Source organism: Pinus tabuliformis, chromosome 6 (genome assembly GCF_031772625.1).
Source record: "Pinus tabuliformis cultivar Carrire ecotype Pingquan chromosome 6, CPIR1, whole genome shotgun sequence".
In the NCBI taxonomy this organism is placed as follows: Eukaryota; Viridiplantae; Streptophyta; class Pinopsida; order Pinales; family Pinaceae; genus Pinus; species Pinus tabuliformis.
In genome coordinates, this window is record NC_142292.1 from 917,437,728 (window position 1) to 917,459,168 (window position 21,441).

A 21,441-nucleotide genomic window follows, 5' to 3' on the forward strand; every position below is an offset into this window, starting at 1 on the left:
TTGGTTGGCACTTTCCCGGCTTGCAAACTAGCCGGTTGCTCCTCCACCATTGATCAAGCTCGCTTGATCCAATGGTTGATGCTTAATATCATGTGGAATTCTTGTCGATGTTTATCAAGCCGAGAGCACATGAGAAAAGCAGTTTCTCCAAAATATCGCTTACCTCCTTGAGCCCACGCGAAAACAACTTTTGCCTACGAAGACCGTTTTACTCCTCTGTTTAGCTCTGACGCTTGTTTGCACGCAACTATCGTAGATCTAACAGTTCTGTCGATCGGACGGTTCTAGGCTCCTTCAGTTCCCTCGCGACTTTATCAGCCTTTTTTCCTTCTGCTATGATTTTATCACTTTCGCTAGGTTTAGCTCTTCTCTATGGAATTCAGAGCTTAGCTAATTAAAGCTATGTGGTTCGAAATACATTAGATTTAACTTAATACACAGTGAATGAGGAATTAAACGTGATAACACTAGATCATACAAAACTCTAATTTTACAGGCCAAACTGGAAACTAAACAATACACAAAGATATTTCGAAGGAATCCAAGCCTTTGGGATTTAACCATTCAAGTGCAGGATACATAGAGATACAGAGATATTTTAATTCTTTTATAGTCTAATTCTCCATATTCCAATCCAACGAAATCCTCTTACAATAGTTCAAAACTCAAATAAATACTTTACATCCAACAATCTGATCCTCAATCAATGGATCAAATCTATCTAATCCTAGATAAATACCTAAACTGCTTGATATTCTCCACAAGAATCTCAACTAAGTCTGAACTACTTGGATTAATTACAAAATCATTCAAATACCTATATTCTAGCTCAAATCCTATCTAGAAAAAATTGTAAATTGACAGCTAAAGGATCCCACTCCTTTGCTTGTAATTTTTTTTTGGATTTTTGGAATAAAATGAAGCCTTTTGTCTTCAATCCTCATGCTCCTACATCAGACTCATGAGGACAAAATTCTTCATGGGCTTCTGTCCATGAGATCTTATACAGAACTGCCCAACTTTTGTAGCATGGCATCTGTCACCCAGGTAGCATCAAAAATTGGTTGATCTTTCCACTTGACCAAGTACTGAAAACACTCCTGTCCCCTTGTCTTCTTAAACACTCCTTTATGCAATATCTTCTCTGGCTACAATGTATTTGCTGTAGGTAACTGTTTTACCCAATCCACCTCTTGTTCTTCTTTGTCTTCTGCTGTGTCATTTGCCTATCCCTTTTCATACCTGTACAAATCAGCAACATTGAAAATTGGAGATATTCCAATACCAGGGGGTAACTCAATTTCATATGCATTTGTAGAAAATTTCCTTAAGACTCTGCATGGTCCAATCTTCTTGAATTTTAACTTGTTATACTCCCTTTTTGGAAATCTTTCCTTCCTGAGGTGTCCCAAAACCAAATCTCCAACTTCAAAATTAACTTCTCTCTTTTTCAAATCTACTATGTTCTTGTATTTTGTGTTGTTGTCCTATAACTATTGTTTTACCTATTCATGTATTACTTGAATCTCTGAAGCAAAATCTTCTCCTTGAGCACTCCTCATTGCAGCTTTACCCAAATCTCTTAATTCAGACACTCCTCTTGGGTGTATTCCATAAACTATATGGAATGGACTCTTCCATGTACTCCTGTTAGGAGAATCATTATAAGCATATTCAGCCTATGCTAAAACTTGATCCCACTGTTTCGGATGTTCACCTGCAAGACTTCTCAGAAGATTACCCAAGCTTATGTTTACAACTTCAGTCTGCCCATCAGTCTGAGGATGATAAGCAGAACTGAAACTCAGTTTAGTACCAAGTTTCTTCCACAAGGTCCTCCAGAAATGACCAACAAATATGGTGTCTCTGTCTGAAATAATGCTCTTAGGTTACCCATGCAACCTTACAATTTATTTAAAAAACAAATTTGCAATATGAGTAGCATCACTGGTTTTATAACATGGAATAAAATGTGCCATTTTTGAAAATCTGTCAACTACTACATAAATTGAATCATTGCCTCTCTGAGTTTTTGGTAAACCCAAAACAAAGTCCATACTTACCATATCCCAAGGTCTATCTGGAATAGGTAATGGAACATACAAACCTGTGTTTTGGCTCCTTCCCTTTGCATACTAACAAACTTTACAATTCTTCACATACTTTTCTACTTCAGATCTCATCCTCAGCCAGAAATAAAACTGGTTCAACTGCTCATATGTCTTGTCTACACCAAAATGTCCTCCAAGTCCACCACTATGTTTCGCCTTGATCAGATTTTCTCTCATAGAACAATTTGGTATGCACAATTGATTTCTTTTAAACAATACTCCTTCTTGCAAGAAATAATCCAGCCACTTACTTCTGTCTAACAAAACAGGATTCTTACAAACTTCAAATGCCTCTTTAAAATCTGAATCTTTCTCATATAATTCCTTAAGAAAATCAAAACCCAACACTTGAATTTGACTTTCTTGAACTAAAATGCTTTTTCTACTTCAGGCATATGCTACTTTGTTTGATTGGCCAGTTATATGTTTCAACACAAAATTAAAACTTTGAAGATACTCTAGCCATTTTGCATGTTTTTTATTAAGCTTTGGTTGTTGCATAATGTACTGCGAGGCATGGTTATCTGAATAAAGTATGAACTCCTTAGACATCAAGTAACGTCTCCACTTCTTCAAAGACAACACCACTGCATAAAATTCCTTGTCATAAGAAGAATATTTCTTCTTTGACTCATTCAATTTTTCACTGAAATAAGCTACATATCTGTCCTCCTGACTTAAAACAGCTCCAATGGCTTCTCCACTGGCATCACACTTCACTTGAAAAGGTTTATTAAAATAAGGCAAAATCAAAATAGGTTTCTCAGTAATCTTTCTCTTCAACAGCTGGAAGTTCCTTTCTACTTCAATAGTCCATTTAAATGGTTGTCTGTCCTTCTTTATAGTGTCAATAATAGAAGCATTGATCTTACTAAAATTCCTTATGAATTTCCTATAAAAACTAGCAAGACCATGAAAACTTCTTACCTCAAAGACACTTTTTGGTGAAGGCCACTCCAGGATTGCCTTGATCTTCTCTGGATCCATCTTTAACCCATCACTAAAAACAACAAAACCCAAATATACCAATTCTTCCTTCATGAATGAACATTTCTTTAAATTTAATAGTAACTTCTCTTGTTGTAACCTCTGTAAGACATAATTCAGATGTCTCACATGTTCCTCTTTTGATCTGCTGTAAACTAATATATCATCTAGATATACTATTACAAATTTACCAATAAATTCTTTCAAAACTTCATTCATGAGCCTCATAAATGTACTAAGAGCATTTGAAAACCCAAAAGGCATTACCATCTATTCATACAATCCTTCACTTGTCTTAAAGAAGTTTTCCACTCATCTCCCTCTCTAATTCTGATTTGATGATAACCACTTTTTAAATCTAACTTTGTAAAATATTTTGCTCCACTCAAACAATCCATCAAATCTTCAATTCTAGGTAAAGGAAATTTGTACCTGATTGTTATCTTGTTGATTTCTCTTGAATCAGTGCACATTTTCCAACCTCCATCTTTCTTTGGACTCAACACTGTTGGCATTGCACAAGGACTCAAACTCTCTCTAATCAGTCCCTTATCTAACAGTTCCTAAACCTGTTTCTTGATTTCTTAATTCTCTGTGGGAGTCATCCTGTAAGCTACTTTATTAGGTAGATTTGCTCCTGGAATCAAATCTATATGATGACTGATTTTTCTGATGGGTGGTAACTCATCAGGAAAATCATCTACAATGATGTCACAGTAACTGTCCAGCATCTCTTGAATTTCAATTGGCAAATCATAAATTTTTGTGGAAGTAATTATTACCTTGGGTTTGCAAATCAATGCAAAATTTACCTCATCCTCTTCAATCTGCTGCAAGTACTCCTTTCCACTCAACAATAGGGTCTTTGGATCATGTTTCCTTGATGCATCCTCTTCTTCCATAGGCATCAATGTATGATTAACACCATCTTTACTGAATTTGTATGTATTCTTCTTTCCATCATGCATAGCTCCTCCGTCATACTGCCAAGGTCTTCCCAACAATATGTAACACACATCCATAGGCATCACATCACACAAAATTTTGTCTCTGTATTTGCCCAACTGCAACTCCACGTCACACTGCTCATTTACTAACAACTGATATCCCTTTTGAAGCCATGACACCTTGTAAGGTGTTGGGTATTTCTTTGTCTTCAATTTTAACTTCTACTACCACTATCAATTATCATCTGACAATATGATCCAGGTGGATGTTGGTGGCCACCCACCTATCCCATTTGGACCCCCACAACTGTCTCTTTCAGTTTTTTGTTTCCTTAATTATAGCACAGTTTACTATTTTTAGCAATTTTTCGGGTCCTAAACTTCCGGAGCCGTTTTGAGGCCCTAAACGATGTTTTTTGGGAAATCCACTGCCAGTGATTTTTCTATCTAAAAATCGTCTTTTTCGTCGTAGTCCTCAGAGAGATCTTTCCAACGGGCTATCATGCGCGTCAAACGGAGATAGTACGACCAATTCGCGACCTCGGGAAGTTGATGTACCAACTTATCCAAAAACGGGGCCCACAATTTGGCGTTTCATCTTCTAGGGTTAGGTTTTGGAATGTGAAGGGTTTTCCATTGTTTCTCAACAATAAATAGGCCCTCGAGCCTCATTGTAACACAGTTTTTTGGAGGACAGTTCAGATGCATGTAGCCACACATCTCTTCTCAGAGATAAGCTACCATCGCCCTAGCTGGTTTATTTCCATTTCTGGTTGTAAGCATATTTCAGGATTTTACATTAATGAAATGAAGTATTATTTCCGCTGCATATTTGTCTTTATGGTTATCTCTGTATTTTATTGCGTTCCTGTTTAAATCCAGATCAGTGGTATCAGAGCGGTCTGCTTTTTCTCTGTTTTTCTTTGCATGTCCCCAACGAGGTTGGGATATAAGGAGTTAGGTCTGGAACTGGTCGAACCTTTGCAAGACCAGCCTCGCAAATCTCGACGACCTCCCATGTCGGATGAGAAGAAAAACGAGGGGGCAGGAGATCCTATCAAAATCTTGCTCGAAGAAGCCCTCGAGCGACAAAGGAACGCGATGATGGACAGCTTTGCCCAAATCCTTCAGCGGCTACCCAGAGGCGACGCATCGACTTCCAACAGCTACTCTGGAAACGCCACACCGTTTAAGGTACAAGTTAATTTTGAAATCCCCATCTTCGAGGGTCAAATAGACGCAGATGCCGTAGATAAATGGTTAAATCTGCTAGATGGGTATTTTTCTGTTCATGAATTTTCAAGTCGGGAAAAGATTGTTTTCGCTCTTCTCAAAGCAGCCCCCCACGTCAAGGACTGGTGGGAAACATACTGCGAGCAGAAGGATTAAAGTACGGGCTCACTGTTTTCAGCCGCCCCCACTTGGAATGACTTCCGGGATGCCATCAAGGAGCAGTACTACCCTGTCAAAAGCTATGAGGACAAATACATCAAATGGACCACACTGTGGCAGGGACGAGACCAAGACGTGCCAGAGTTCACAAATATTTTTCATACCCTTCGCACACAGTTGGGTATCAAAGATTCTGAGTTGCATCTGGTACTCAAATACCGCGGCTGCCTACACAGATACATCCAAGAAGAGATGGAGTTCTTGAACATTTCTTCACTCGGCACAGCATACCGATACGCTGTCAAAATCGAGCAAAATTTCAAACAGAAGAAGCAAGACTTTGGATCTGCAAATCCGAAGCCTAAAGGACAAAGCCAAGGCGGGGTGACCCAAGACAACCCGTCGAAGCTACAAGAAAAGAACAACACCACGAAGCCGAAGAAGGACACAGGAAAGTGGTGTGAGTTCCACAAGAGTCCCACTCATAACACAAGTGAGTGTCGGACCAAGCAGTCGCTGGTGGCCGAGTTGAAGGCTTCCAAATTAGATGCATGTTCCGACTCTGAGCCAGAACCCGACAAGGGGGATGGCAAAGGGAAGCAAATCATTGATGCGGATCCTAGTGCCACTGTTGCCACTGCCAAGATCCAGAAGAATGAGCCCGAAGAGCCAGAGGAGGGGGAACGTCTTTTCCACTCACAGATGTGGGTGAAGGGTTTGCCGCTGCAATTCATTGTCGACAGTGGCAGCCAAAAGAACCTCATTTCAGCAGAGGTCGTGAAGCGGTTGTGCCTACCAACTACACCACACCCACATCCGTATAGTATCGGTTGGCTTCACGAAGGACGAGATCTCAAAGTTCGCCAGCAGTGCCGCCTTCCCTACAACATCAAGCCCTTCACAGACGAGGTATTGTGTGATGTTACACCTTTGGATGTTTGTGATGTACTATTAGGCCAGCCATACTTGTGGAGACGACATGCTGTGTATGAGTCAAGGCCTCGCGCTATCATCATTTATTTGGATAATTCATTATACAGGATACTGGAGGTAGCCCCACCTACCGCCACCTCTTTGATCACTGCTAAGAAAGGTAGCAATCTCATCTCACAGACTAGGAAATTTTTTTTATGTCTGGTTCGCTCCCAAAGTAAGGGGAAGATCGTTGCTACATCCATGACCCCCGCGAAGGGTTCCTCCACACAGCAGCAGCAACAGAGGGATACAGTCGTAACAGAACACAGGAACAACTTCTCCTTACCCAGAGGGCTACCACACAAGTTTCAGGTGGGTGACAAAGTTTGGTTACATCTACAGAGAGAACGCCTTACCAGGACCCATTAGAAACTCAGACCACTCCAACATTGTCCTTACACTAGTACCAAGGCTACGGTCAGCAATGCTTCGAAGCACAACATTTCTCCATTCCTTGGCTTGCACCGAGTGTTCAATGTGGACTGTCGTCAACCATGCTTCCCACCATTTTTGGACACATCAGAGATTGCAGAACAACTCACTAGAGACCCAGCTCAGCAGAAGCTTCCTCATCTCAAGGAGGAACTCAACGCAATGGGGACCATTGCTTCCTAAGGGGGGAGGAATGATCCAGGTGGATGTTGGTGGCCACCCACCTATCCCATTTGGACCCCCACAACTGTCTCTTTCAGTTTTTCTGTTTCCTTAATTATAGCACAGTTTACTATTTTTAGCAATTTTTCGGGTCCTAAACTTCCGGAGCCGTTTTGAGGCCCTAAACAACGTTTTTTGGGAAATCCACCGCCAGCGCTTTGTTTGTCTTAAAATCGTCTTTTCCGTCGTAGTCCTCAAAGAGATCTTTCCAACGGGCTATCATGTGCATCAAACGGAGATAGTACGACCAATTCGCGACCCCGGGAAGTTGATGTACCAACTTACCCAAAAACGGGGCCCACAATTTGGCGTTTCATCTTCTAGGGTTAGGTTTTGGAATGTGAAGGGTTTTCCATTGTTTCTCAACAATAAATAGGCCCTCGAGCCTCATTGTAACACAGTTTTTTGGAGGACAGTTCAGAGGCATGTAGCCACACATCTCTTCTCAGAGATAAGCTACCATCGCCCTAGCTGGTTTATTTCCATTTCTGGTTGTAAGCATATTTCAGGATTTTACATTAATGAAATGAAGTATTATTTCCGCTACATATTTTTCTTTATGGTTATCTCTGTATTTTATTGCATTCCTGTTTAAATCCGGATCACAACATTTCCCTTGAACCTTGCACACAATCTTGAACAAGGTCTTTCTCTGAACTGGTTCAACAATTTCCTTTGTTGGCTTTAATAAAACTTTGTTAACTACCAAAGATTCCCCTTTCTCTGGTACATTTTCTTCTTCTATTACCTTTGCTGCTTCCTCTTCAGTCTTATCAACAATTGCATTTCTCTAGTTTATTCCTATGTTTTCTGGGCACTCATAGGCTCGGTGTCCCAACTTGTTATATCTGTAACATCTGAATTCTCTTCCTCTACCTCTGCCTCCTCTTCCTCTGGAAAAACTCCCTCTACCACTTGCATCACCTCCTGTGGGTGCATGCTCACTTGAGTTGTTGCTAGCTCTATCTCTAGGTGTTGTAGGCCTTCCTCTACCACCTTGATTTCCCCTTCCTTGGAAAGTATCTCTATTTCTGGCAAATTGCTTCCTCATGAGTTTTTCTTCAGCCTTCAATACCATCTGATAAGCCTCTTCTACTGTTTTAGGACATAGTACACTTATCTCATCTTGAATCTCTATTCTGAGACCATTTACATATCTTGCAACCTTATCTTCTGTATCTTGGATTTGTCCTGCTCTTATGCTCACTTTGTAGAATTCCTCATGTATTCCTTCATTGTCATAGACCTCTGTCTAAGGTTTTGCATCTATCTAAATAATATCTGTTGATAATCACTTGGCAAAAACTTACCTTTCAACTTTGCCACCATCCTATTCCAATTTTTAATTGGTTGTTTACCAAGTCTTCTTCTTTCTACCTGCACTCCATCCCACCAAAGTGTTGCATGTCCTTTCAATTTTGTGACAACAAACTTCACCTTCTTTCCTTCTTCTGTTTCTTCATAATCAAAGAATTTCTCCATGTCATTAATCCAGTCTATCAATTCCTCATGGCTTAAGCTTCCTATATAAATTGAAACTTCAAGTCTGAGTTTAGATGTGGATCTCAATAATAACTTAAAGAATCTCATTTCAGGAGTTACATCTATAGGTTCCTCTTCTTCTGCAGCTCCAACTTCAGGCTCACTAACATCTCCAACATCTTCATCTCTTGCCATTTCCACTGCTTCTAATCTAGTTTGTATTTGTTGCATAGCTTCTAATACTTCAGCATTTGCAACTAGTCTTCCTCTTCTTCAACCACCACCTCTTCCTCCAACTCTGAAAGCCATGTTAGATTTCCTTTTCTAATCCCGAGATCCTGTTTAGTGTCAGTAGGCTGCTCTTATACCACAAATGGTGGTCTGGTTGCAAGTGTAAGGGATAATCGTTCAAATCCAAAAACAATTTCCTCAAGCACAGGTGTAAGTTCTTCTTCAATTTCCTATTCAATTTCAGTCGTCTGCCTCCAAACTTATATCTTCTACTAAAACAGTAGAATTGCCAAAATTACCCGAAAATTAGCAGAACTTCACTTACCCCCAGAACCGAAAGGAAAACTAACTGCTGTTCATAAACTTCTCGCATCCGCCTTTCTCCCAACCTTTATCGCATTAATTCTCCACCGTCGATCCTCTTTCTTCAATCTGACGGTTGGCGCTTTCCCCGCTCACAAACTAGCCGGGTGATCCTCCATCGTTGATCAAGCCCGCTTGATCCAATGGTTGACGCTTAATATCGCGTGGAATTCTTGCCGATGTTTATCAAGTCGAGAGCATGCGAGAAAAGCAGTTTCTCCGTGCTACATGTCGGCTGCTAAATGGAATCGCGTGACTATCCCAAAATACCGCTTACCTCCTTAAGCCCGTGCGAAATCAACTTTTTCCTATGAAGATCGCTTTACTCCTCTATTTAGCTTCGGCGCTTGTTTGTACACGACTATTGTAGATCTAACAGTCCTGTCGATCGGATGGTTCTAGGCTCCTTTGGGTTCCGTCATGACTTTATTAGCCTTTTTTCCTTCCGCTATGATTTTAGCACTTCCGCCAAGTTTAGCTCTTCTATATGGAATTCGGAGCTTAGCTAATTAAAGCTCTGTGGTTATAAATACATTTGATTTAACTTAATACACAGTGAATGAGGAATTAAACGTGATAACACCAGATCATACAGAACTCTAATTTTACAGGCCAAACTGGAAATTAAACAATACACAGAGATATTTTGAAGGAATCCAAGCCTCTGGGATTTAACCATTCATGCACATGATACATAGAGATACATAGATATTTTAATTCTTTTATAGTCTAATTCTCCATAGTCCAATCTAGCCAAATCCTCTTACAATAGTTCAAAACTTACAGAAATACTTTACATCCAACAATCCGATCCTCAATCAATGGATCGAATCTATCTAATCCTAGATAAATACCTAAACTGCTTGATATTCTCCACGAGAATTTCAACTAAGTCTGAACTACTTGGATTAATTACAAAATCATTCAAATACCTATATTCTAGTTCAAATCCTATCTAAAAGACTTTGTAAATTGACAGCTAAAGGATCCCACTCCTTTGATTGTAATTTTTTTTTGGATTTTTGGAATAAAATGAAGCCTTTTGTCTTCAAGCCTCATGCTCCTACATCAAAGATCCTTCTGGAACTCTATTTGCCAACTCTTTGAACCCTTTGATTCTTATGCCAGATTAAATAAAAGAGTCTCTGGCTTTCTGGTCTTACCTTTTTGAGATGTATGGGTATGGCGGTGGTTGTTTTGGTTCAATTGTCTTTTGTGGCCCCTTTTGGGTGTGTTTGAGGACAGTTTCGTATCTGGAACATTGGTTAAGTTTTTGTAGTTTTCAATTGGAGCAGCTGGAGCTCTATGGCCTACAATTAAGGTGGTGCCTTGGTTATCGTAGTTGGTTCAAATGTTATTATGATGAATGGTGATGGACAATCCTTTTTGGGAAGTTTGACATTTGCCAACTATATGGTTCGTGGACTATTGCTCTTTCGGTTGGCAATCTCAACTGATAATAATGGTGGTTATAATGTTGTTGTATTCACTATTTGTAATTGTTCCCGTTGTGTTATCCATACTAATTATTGTTCTTGTTACTCATGTACTCAAAAATATAATAATCAGCCTCTTACAAAGCTATTTTCACAGTGTTCTATTAATTTTCTCTATTCTCTATGTAATAATGCAATATAATATTTTATCAAAAAAAACAACTACACTTACTTTACATTAATAAAATTATGAAACTAAAATAAACATGATTTTAAAAAATTACTTATTTTAATCCCTGAGTTTATTCTTTCAAATGCATTTTCAATCACCTTAAACTGGGCAATGGGAAGTTGTGTAAATCTTTTATGATAAAGTGAGGACTAATAACAAAGGTTTATACCCTGCCTTATTAATTTATTTTATTTTTATTTATATAAATTAATATTTTTATTAATATCATATTATTGTTAAAATGGCATTTTGATAAGGTCCTCACAATTTTTAGGACCACGAGCAGCTAAATATAATGGGATCCTAAAATTCCCAATGTACCCACCATTCAACTGGAGTTATCTGGGACCGAGAAAGGGTTCTTTTATCACGAGCTTTTGGCAGAATCAAACATATACATTGGACTAATAAATCTCATTATTTTATTAACTTAATGGAAACTTCACGTAAACATGAACAAGTGAATTTTATATTCGCACAAAAGTTTTTTTTAATGGTTATTTATTTCATTATCTCGTAGATATAATAACTAAATATTAAAATATTCTTAGTTTGTAATGTTCCCTAGGGAGGTTCAATGTGGCTATCTATGATGATCTAGAACTTTCTTAGAGGTTTCCTATAATTATTTAATTTTATCGTTTTATTTAAAATTAAAATATTACAACATTAATTTTATATAATTTTTATTTTCTATTTTCTATTTATATAAATTTTTTAATATTTAGTGTGAGAAGGGTTCACATTTATTTTACTTATATTTAATAATAAAATTTTATATAAGTTTAAATATTTTATTATTATTTTTATGTATGTAATTAGAACTTATATAAATAGATATTTTTTAATAGTTAATTATAAAAAAATGGTTGAATAAGTTTAATGGTATTATTTGAATTATTTTGTGTTTTTAAGTAAATTTGATTTTAAATTATATAAAATTATGAGAAAAAGCTAGAATTTTGTTTTATTGGATTGAGACTTATGTGATCCATATCAATTTGTTGAGGAATTTTCGGCGAAAATCACATAGAAAAACTTTTGTCGACGCGTTTCGAACCAGCAAGTGTGGTTCATCGTAAGGACAAGTTGAACGAGCAGATCTCACTAAGCACATTAAATAGATAGGGCACAGAATCCCATGACTTAATGGTTAACAACCAACAACTAGAATTGACTAGATAACGGCTAGATTGACTTAGATAAAGGTTCAATTAATATTAATATATATATAATATATATTTATTTTATTATTTTAATTAATTTTAAAAAGAATTTTTTTTGTTATTAATATTAAAATTAAAATGTAAGGGACAATGTTAGAATTAATATATAAATGATGTAAATATATTAATGAACATAAACTAAAAGTTTATGTAAAATAAACTAATTTCGAAAATATTAGTTAGTAATAAATAAAAAATGGAGTAATAGTTAATTATATTATAGTATTATAATATTAAAATTAAAATAATATATTAGCTTTGAATTATAAAATAGATTAATTTTAAATTTATTTTATGTAAAAAAAAACTCTTTGTCTATTATATTATTATATATATATAATAATATAATAGACAAAGAGTTATTTTTTTACATAAAATAAATTTAAAATTAATCTATTTTATAATTCAAAGCTAATATATTATTTTAATTTTAATATTATAATACTATAATATAATTAACTATTTCCCTTAATACGAAATTAGTTTATTTTACATTAATATATTTACATCATTTATATATTAATTCTAACATTGTCCCTTACATTTTAATTTTAATATTAATAACCAATTTTATTTTTTTTTAAATTTTAATAAAATGAATAAAAAATTTATATATATTAATATTAATTGACCCTTTATGAGTCAATTTAGCCAGTGAATTCTAGCTGTTGGTTGTTAACCGTTAAGTTATGGGATTCTCTGCCCTATCTATTTAATGTGTTTAGTGAGATCTGCTCATTCAACTTATCCTGACGATGAATCACACTGACTGCATCGACAAAAATTTTCTATGTAATTTTCGCCAAAAATTCCTCAACAAATAAAATTTTTCTTACAAAACAAAACTTCAATTTACTATGGAAAATATCAACTGAATTTTAGAGTACTGAAATCTATGTAAAAAATTGTGAAACCTCGCCCACTATTAAAAATATAACTCATCGGATATTATAATATAAATGCTAAATATTGAATATCAACCTGCTGCAGAATATCCCATTGTGAAATCACTTCTCGTGTAATGAACCAAAGTAATTTAATGTCGGGTGAGCTGTTCTCAGACACCGAGAAAAGGCCATCTCCAATATTAAATATGGATATACCAGAAAGAAGAGGTGGGTCCTAAACTTTGCCATTTTTAGAGCGTTTTGGACGCATGTAAACTTTCTAGGTAGTAGAATATATTCTTTAACCTTAAAAAGGAAACCAGGGTACGGAGTACTCTGGTACTCCATTAGTGCATTATGTGGTTGCAGATTATTTTTTGTTGGGTATGACATAGTTTTGGAATATGTATTTTTAATTAATAGAAGATTACACTTTGGTTGGAAAGAGTAAAAAATTACCAGTAGTATATTTTTATTATTTATGGGTAGTTTTGGAATATGTATTTTTAATTAATAGAAGATTACACTTTGGTGGGAAAGAGTCAAAAATTACCAGTAGTATATTTTTATTATTTATGGGTGAGGTTAAATTGTAATTTCATTTTAATATTTGAGTTTTATATTATCTAAGATGTTTTTAAGTTTTATTAAATATTATTAAAAATAAAATAAAATTATTTTAAAAATATGTCTTACACGCAAGTTATTGAAAAAAAAATCATAAACAATTACCTTACGTTTCTTTAAAATACCTCCAAAATGCTAACGTTGACAAACCCGACCTCATTAAATATTGTCTGGAGTTTGATGCTGAGCTTCAATTTAGTATTATTTAAATACCAGTTAAGGAAACTAGAAGGGTCCCACAGACAAGTTGCACCACTTGCACTGCCAATAGGAAATCAAGTTGCAGGTCAGCGAACATAAAATCAGCAAGCTTACCACATTAAGTCTTGTGGGCCCCATTTGACGTGTCGCTGTTGCTATTTATTCATGTGAAAGTTTACATGAATACTCCAGTCTAATTTCACGAAGGGATCTAGCGTTATTGCGCTCTATATTTTATCTTATTTGGGCAAATAGGAAATGCGTTTGCTTATAGAGCAAGCTCACTCATGATCCTCCTGAAACTCTTTCTTGCATATAAAGCACATTTGAAGGCTGTTCACTCTTTGATACTGGTGCATATGGCAGATGAAGAGTGCATTGAGGAGAAATCATGAGGGTTGTATATAAATATTTTTATTTGTAAATATTGTAATGGTAAAAAACAAATTAAGAAAATCATTAAATTTGTAAAATTGAATTTAAAAAAATTCCAGAGATATTAGTTTTATTGTACATATACAATTTTGATAACAACATTTTATAAGTATTGAACTATTTAACGTGAAAATCTAAAAAGTGGCAATAAAGACAACACCATTATCTATATTGACAACAAAAGTGGCACTAAAGACAACTCCATTATCTATATTGACAACAACAGTTTATAAGTATTGAACTAGGTAACCTGATTATCTATTTCGACTCTTTGAAATCGCAGATAGATCTTGTTCATGAATGTAGGTTGTACCATACTGAATAAAGACATCAAAAATATCCTATAAGTAAAAAATTATTTTTTCTAACATTGACCTAGTCTAAACTTAATCTAATTAAAAAATAAATAAATAAATTTCCCAGTTGAAAAATATATGACATTTTTAAAAGTTTAACAAAAACATAATCAACTAGCCCTCAGCGTTAGCTCAAGTGGTCGAGTCCTCATTGTTAAGCCTTGCTAGTCTGACCAACAGACTTTAAAAGATTCTCTTCGAAATTAATCTGCCCAGATTTTATATTTATAATTTTTTTTTAAAATAACAATATCATATTGGTTTTAATTAAGTTAAATTTCAAAAGCAATTTCCCCATTATAACAAAAATAAATACTTTGAATATGTTAGTTTGCAAAATCCCACATGCAAGCAGAAGAAAATAGAGGGAAGAAAGGTTATCTATCGTGCATGTTGACAAAGCATGTGACATGCATACATGGAGAGAATGCATTGATGGGGTCATACATAGCATGCCATGGAATGCATGTTCATGTTGACAATTGGTTGATATAATTGTTGTTGGTTAGTGGTGGCTTGGACAACTCCCAAGTTTCCTTACTTGGGAAGATATTGGGTGATTTATGAAGCAGCGTGGGGGTGTGTGAAGCCTTGTTGGGACTGAGCAGGGCAGGCAGGATCTTTTAGGAGGTATCCCAATCCAATCTACCTGATTTGATGTGGGTAATGGCGATTTTGGGATCATCCCATTACAGAAAACGCCGCGATCTTGTCACACATCTCTCTGGATTAATGGTCATATAAACTGGCCTCAATCCTCTCTGCTATCATTACTATTAATATCATTGCAATTCATACAAGCGGAAGACAGGACGAGGAGACGAGGGGACGCCATTGAGGCGCTCCATCTCCTTTCACTGGGGAGGTGGATTGGCCGATCATTGACATCCAAAATCAAAATTTAAATTCTGCCCTTTCCTTCTTTATTTCCCAAAGCTCATACACCAAATTTTTCTTCATATCATTAGATCACACTGCAAAACTGATTCTGTTCAGATTTCAGAATTCATTTTTATGTCATATTTTAGTTCCCCAAATCATCCAAATGCTCTGGATTCTAATACATAGAAAAGCCAGTGCATTTTTCCTTTTGTTTTCTCCATCATCCCAAGCATGCAGATTGCAGCAGTATTTAGTATTCTCTGTTAATCACTTGGATGTGATAGTTCACATTGCCTAAACGATTGCACAAGGATTGAGAGTTGCACTAATGTTTTGAGCTCTGTGTGTAAATATCTTCTTCAAATATAGACTATAGATTGCAGGGGGTGGGAAAGATGAAGGAGGGCAGTGGAGGGCCTATTCCGTCTGGCCTGAGTGAGGACGAATGCATGCGTCTGAGAGACGTTATATGGCGCTATCACAAGCATGAAACTCTCGCTGATCAATGCTCGTCCATGGTAGTCCAGCGTATTAATGCCCCTGTGAACGTTGTATGGTCTGTTGTGCGCAGATTCGATAAGCCTCAGACCTACAAGCATTTTATTCGCAGCTGCTCTATGCATGGAGATGTCAAGGTGGGCAGCATAAGGGAAGTCAGTGTGGTTTCTGGGCTTCCAGCCAGTACCAGTACTGAGCGTTTGGAGATCCTGGACGAGGAGAGCCATATCATCAGTTTCAGCGTCTTGGGTGGAGAGCACAGGCTCAAGAACTATTGCTCTGTCACTACATTGAACGAGTTTGTCAACGATGACAGACGTTGGACCACGGTGTTGGAGTCCTATGTTGTGGATGTACCAGAAGGCAACACCAAAGAGGATACCTGCATGTTTGCAGACACTGTTGTGAGATGCAATCTGCAATCTTTGGCTCAGTTGTCTGAGCATCTTGCTCAAAGGCAACAAGTTTAATAAGGTATATTGCTGTTCACGATGATTGGTCAGTGTCCATATTTTTGAAGCCAAGTCTAGTTATATGTTATCTATATTTTATCTTAGACTTGAGGACTTTCATGCTGCAGTTTTACTTCGAATCAATGGTAATGCATTTTGGTTTTCATCCAAATCTATGGATCTCAATTTGGTATGTGAAAAATCTCACGGTCTTTCACAGGGCCAGTTATGAAATGAGGTCTCTCTGTACTAGGGGATCTTAGGTTATTAATTATCAAAATACTATTGTCTATTTTATGCCTTTGGAGATAGGATCAAAACTTCTTTCCTTTTGGTGTTGTGTCATGTATTTTCATTCTGATTCAACCTTTTTGTTCCTTAGAATGGCTGATAGTGAAAAAGTGAGGGCACTAAATACCGTGAAGTCCCCTTTTTATGAGACTATTTTACTGTGTGGATGATTGTGTGATTTTTGTGGACCTGTTTTGGTGTCTAGGGATTGCCAGTTACAGTCAAAAACCACAAATTTCGAAATAATCCTCCTGAAATTGGTAGCATCCAGTTTTCAGCTCTACCTGTGTCTCCTTCTGGTTTGCCTGTAAAACCATGGGTTAACATATACGATTCTATGATGTGCTATTTTGTCAAATATCAATGGAAGCTGCCTTTTAAGGAGATGAGATGCATATTATTACATTTTGCCCTAGGATGAAGATTCCTGGAGCTCTTAATACATCAATGTCTATCAGACACTAAAATTTGTTAATCTTTTTCTTTGAATAACCTTTGATCATCTCTTACGTTGATCAGCTGTGACTGCGAATTTGTTGAATTTGTTCTGATTGTCATACTGAGCTTGTTCTCAGGAACAAGTCATGTTCAAGATTAAGTATTAAATGTATCACCAAAATGGCTGTTATATTAATGCTAGAATACTGAGATATAATATACCAATTTTGAGGTTAAGAAATTTAAATTTATTTTTATTTCAGGTCTGTGATTCTTTTATTGGAATCCTATGCTCTCAAAGCTGCACATTAAAAGGGCTGATTGGAGGTTGCTTCAGTGTGATTTTTTGTGAGGTTCATTATGCATTCACTCCATGTTAGCAGGTCTAACCACTCATTCCATAATTGTCATTAAGGGGGATTGTTGAGAGTGATGCCTCTCTCATGCACTGTTGGACCTCACTCTCCATAGAATTGTAGATTTGAACCTACTCCTAGAGGGAACTGAACCTTCTTCATGGATGCAGAAGGCATGATATCATCGTATTATATATAAATGCATTAAAGAGACACAGGTTTAGAATTTCTAAAGAAGAAAGCAGTCAAATATCCTATGATAATGCTCCCTCTTCTCAAACACATTTCTATGGCATCATAAGCAAGATCTCTTGCAAAGAACAGTGTTTGCACTTTTTAATATAATTGGGGGTTAACTATTTTTCAGGAGTCTTGATCCTCAGGCTGCTTCTTGTTTTTTCGGGGCTTTCTATTTCTTTCACCCTTTTCTGAGAACCTTTAGTATGTAAAATACCTTTATAGGGTCTCATGGAAGTCTGTGGCTTAAACTTTGAAGAAGAATTTACAGCATGAGGCTAAGTGAGATGAAAGTACATGTTGCAACTAAAGCTGTATTTTCTGGAAGTATTTGTTGTAGGATCTTGGTAATCATTGTGGAAACAATTTGAGGAATCTTTTCAATCAGGAGCTAAATGTGAAGCCAGGAAAACTCAACCAATCCAATTTGTTTGTTTCTTCAATAAGTTTCCCATGAAAGGTTTCTTTTCTATTGCAAACTAGAAGTTCGAGTCTTTTGCCAGTCTGAGGTTTTCTTTTCTATTGCAAACTAGAAGTTTGAGTCTTTTGCCAGTCTGAGGTTAAGTGACATAAATGTTACAAGTAAAACCTCTAGAATACCCTTCTGAGTATTATAGAATACCCTTCTCAGTATTACAAATAAGCCTCTAAGCAGCTTAAGAAAAAAAAACTCCCCTTTTTCAAGAGGCTTCTAAAAAGGGTTTAATCTTTTAACATCTGAAAATCAGCTATTCCTGTTGGCATGTTATATATTTGATTTTGTGCCATCTGAGAATTGATTTTCAAGTCCAATTTACTCCCTAGATTTCACTAATTTAATGTTCAAGCTTGCAACAATATCCATTATTCAATGTACTATTGCAAGCCCTTTGAACCTAGTCCGATAATGTCTTTATAATGCTATTCTTTGCTTTTAATTAATTTGAACAATTCCACCGAACTAATGGTTTCATGAATTGCTTTTGGAACCCATAGGAGGCTGGATATAAAACGGAGAGTTAGATGTTTGCCTTTATTATTTCAAGATTTGCAGATGCAGTGATACGAGGGCAAGCTTTGTGGATGGCTGGACTCTGGAGAGGTCCCATAATTTCAGGGATGTGACCACACATACTTATTATAGATAAAAGTTATCCATAGGAGAAGGGTAGACCGAGTGGTTAAGACTGGCTGTTAACTCTCTCTCCACTTGGGTTCGAATTCCTGAAAAATGACACCTATAACTCGTCATAGTAAGGCTGGAAGGATAGGCTTTTTGATAGAGTTTGGGATCCTGGCACTAGTTTCTGGTGTGGTTTCAGGACCTCTCAGTCCTAAGCTGAACTATGAGTTTCTGATATATGTGGCTTGCGGGCTGTTGCATATATCTGGAAAGGTTGCTAGTTCCCATCAAAAGTTTTCAGAATCAACATTGAGTGGAATCTGAGGCTTAAAAGCGAAGCTACAAAAGAAGCTTGATGCCCAGATGGGTACAGCATGCACATCGAAATTTAGTTTTACGTATCATCAGTTCCCTAGAAAAGAACTAACATAGACGATTTATAGGAATTATCTTGTCGAGATCTCAATAGATGAATCAATCCAAACCTCATATTTCAATTAGACCCCGATGATTTTATCAAATCCCCAAAAGGTTCTCTGGGTAATAACCTTTTCATTTTCGCTCATTCGACGAAATATGCTAACTAAGAGAAATCAGATACTATATCATTCTTTGGTCATAATCAGCATAATTATGAGAGGGGATAGATCCTTCGATTTATTATAGGAAATACCTCGTTTTCCTTCTCAGATTTTAAGATGCTGTAGATTCTGTGAACACAAAGGAATGTTGAAAAACTAGGCAAGGCCAGAGTGTAAGAGTTTGATCGAGGAATGTAGAAAAACTAGGCAAGGCTAGAGTGCAAGAGTTTGACTGGGACGCCACAAAATCTCAGCAGCAGAAGTTGTTCAAAGTGAGGCTTTTCTTCTAGGCATTTACACTCGACGAGTTTTTCCATCCACCCGGAAGTTGGACTTGCTGGGCAGCAAATATGTCGCAAGTTACTCACCAGTCAGGTCCTGAGCAAGCGGCGAGTTAGACTAGGGACTGTGTTAACTTGGGGGGCTAGCAGGGCCTGGCATAGTTTGACACAGGAATGCTTAGCAAATTCAAGTTTTCCCCTATCTATAAATTTGTCTATTGCATCAACAGGGCTAGATTAGATGCTAAAGCAGGCGTATTTTATAACCCAGCCAACGTTTAAATCCTCCTCGTGACATGTTTTACCCCTTTTGAAATGACTCACCCATGCAAAACAGGCTGTTTCAAGCGGTCAGTGCAAGTTCTGAGTGATTGGCAGAAAAGATGCCCCTGCTAAGTCCTGGATGATTGGCAGAATAGATACCCCTGCCAAGTCCTGGGTGATTGGCAGAATAGATACCCCAGCTAAGAGATCTTTTTAGAGAGTGATAATAGGAAGCATCTTGTTCCATGGTTCAATAGATTCAGGGATTTCTTCAAGAATAAAAGAATGTGAATCAAATTTCAACAGCCTTAATTCAGATCTGGCATCCTTCTCTAGAGGAGGCCTGGCAAGAGTTGTATCCTGGGAATTCAAAGAAAAGATGGAAGGTCAAGCAAATATAAATCATGCATTTCTGTGGTATATGACAAGTCCATGTCTGAGAAAGAATCCCGTCTGTGGAACCTAACTTGGCAACAACACCTTAATCCTCCAAAACTGAATCTGCCTGTAGTTACTTCTCTTGTATTATTTTTATCCTTGTGTATTCCTACACAATGTTGTCTCAGTTGGATGCTTTCTTTGCCATAATGTATTATTATTTCACACTGTTGCATGACTATTAACTTTAGGAACTTGAAAAAATAAAGAGCCAGAGGGATTCATTCTGTGTATATTGGTAGCAAAGATTTGAGGTTTTGGTGATGTTTGAAGCTTATGGTTCTCTGGATAAAATGCCTGCTTTGGTATTAGCAATTAGGCAGTTTTGGTATTGTGGAGTGGCAAATGCTAAATACTTATTTTTTATGATGCAGGCACCTCAACAATTTTGATTTTGAGCTTTCCAAGCTGTGGCCTCAAATGCAACTCGATGTTTATTAGGAATTGACATTGACCCCATAGTTTGGAAGGTCTCACTGGCCATGATCAATCAATCTGCAGAGGCTGCTTGCAATATGTTTTTCCAGAGATAAAATGTTCATATGGAATTTATGGCTGGACATTCAACCTTGAATTTATGCAAAAAGGTTACCAGGCATATGTATACAGTACTGCAAGTGTCGTACAAATATTGTTTATTTGTTTCTAGTGCAGTTCCCTTAATGGCTACTCTTCACTCTACTTGAAGGGCAGTTTAGCAAGGAAAAAAATTAGTCTGACATTTACATACTGTGATGTAAAACATTCCAATGTAAACTGCAAATCACATCTCCAAAGTGGTTTTTAGATTTGCCTCGAAGTTTACCATATCTAAACTTAATAAAGTCTCTTTCACCCGTTATATTCTCAACATCAATCCGTTCACCTAATCACTTCCTTTTTTTTCCATCCATCTTCATGTTAACGTGAGTAAAAGGAGATGGTCAATATCTGCTCGCAGGTTAGACATTTTCACCTACTTTAGTACATGCAGGTCTCATGTGAGCAATTTTCTTTTTGGTTTGCTTCATTATATAATGCAGGAAAACTAATAAATTACATGATGTGTATGAAGGTATTTTGGATCCATCAATGAAATA

General features: G+C 36.7%; 1 protein-coding gene across 1 annotated transcript; it reads left to right on the forward strand.

The window, feature by feature from the left end:
* Positions 1-15,053: 15,053 nt before the first annotated feature.
* LOC149261931 (abscisic acid receptor PYL12-like) lies at positions 15,054-21,203 on the forward strand. Its single transcript, XM_089423086.1, has 2 exons — positions 15,054-16,396; positions 20,737-21,203. The coding sequence occupies exon 1, from the start codon at positions 15,820-15,822 to the stop codon at positions 16,390-16,392; it is 573 nt and encodes a 190-aa protein (XP_089279212.1). The 5' UTR covers positions 15,054-15,819; the 3' UTR covers positions 16,393-16,396; positions 20,737-21,203.
* The last annotated feature ends 238 nt before the right edge of the window (positions 21,204-21,441 follow it).

What these genes read in the sequence shown, in the direction of transcription:
- LOC149261931 (XM_089423086.1), top strand. Translation starts at nt 15,820, where the DNA reads ATGAAGGAGGGCAGTGGAGGGCCTATTCCGTCTGGCCTGAGTGAGGAC.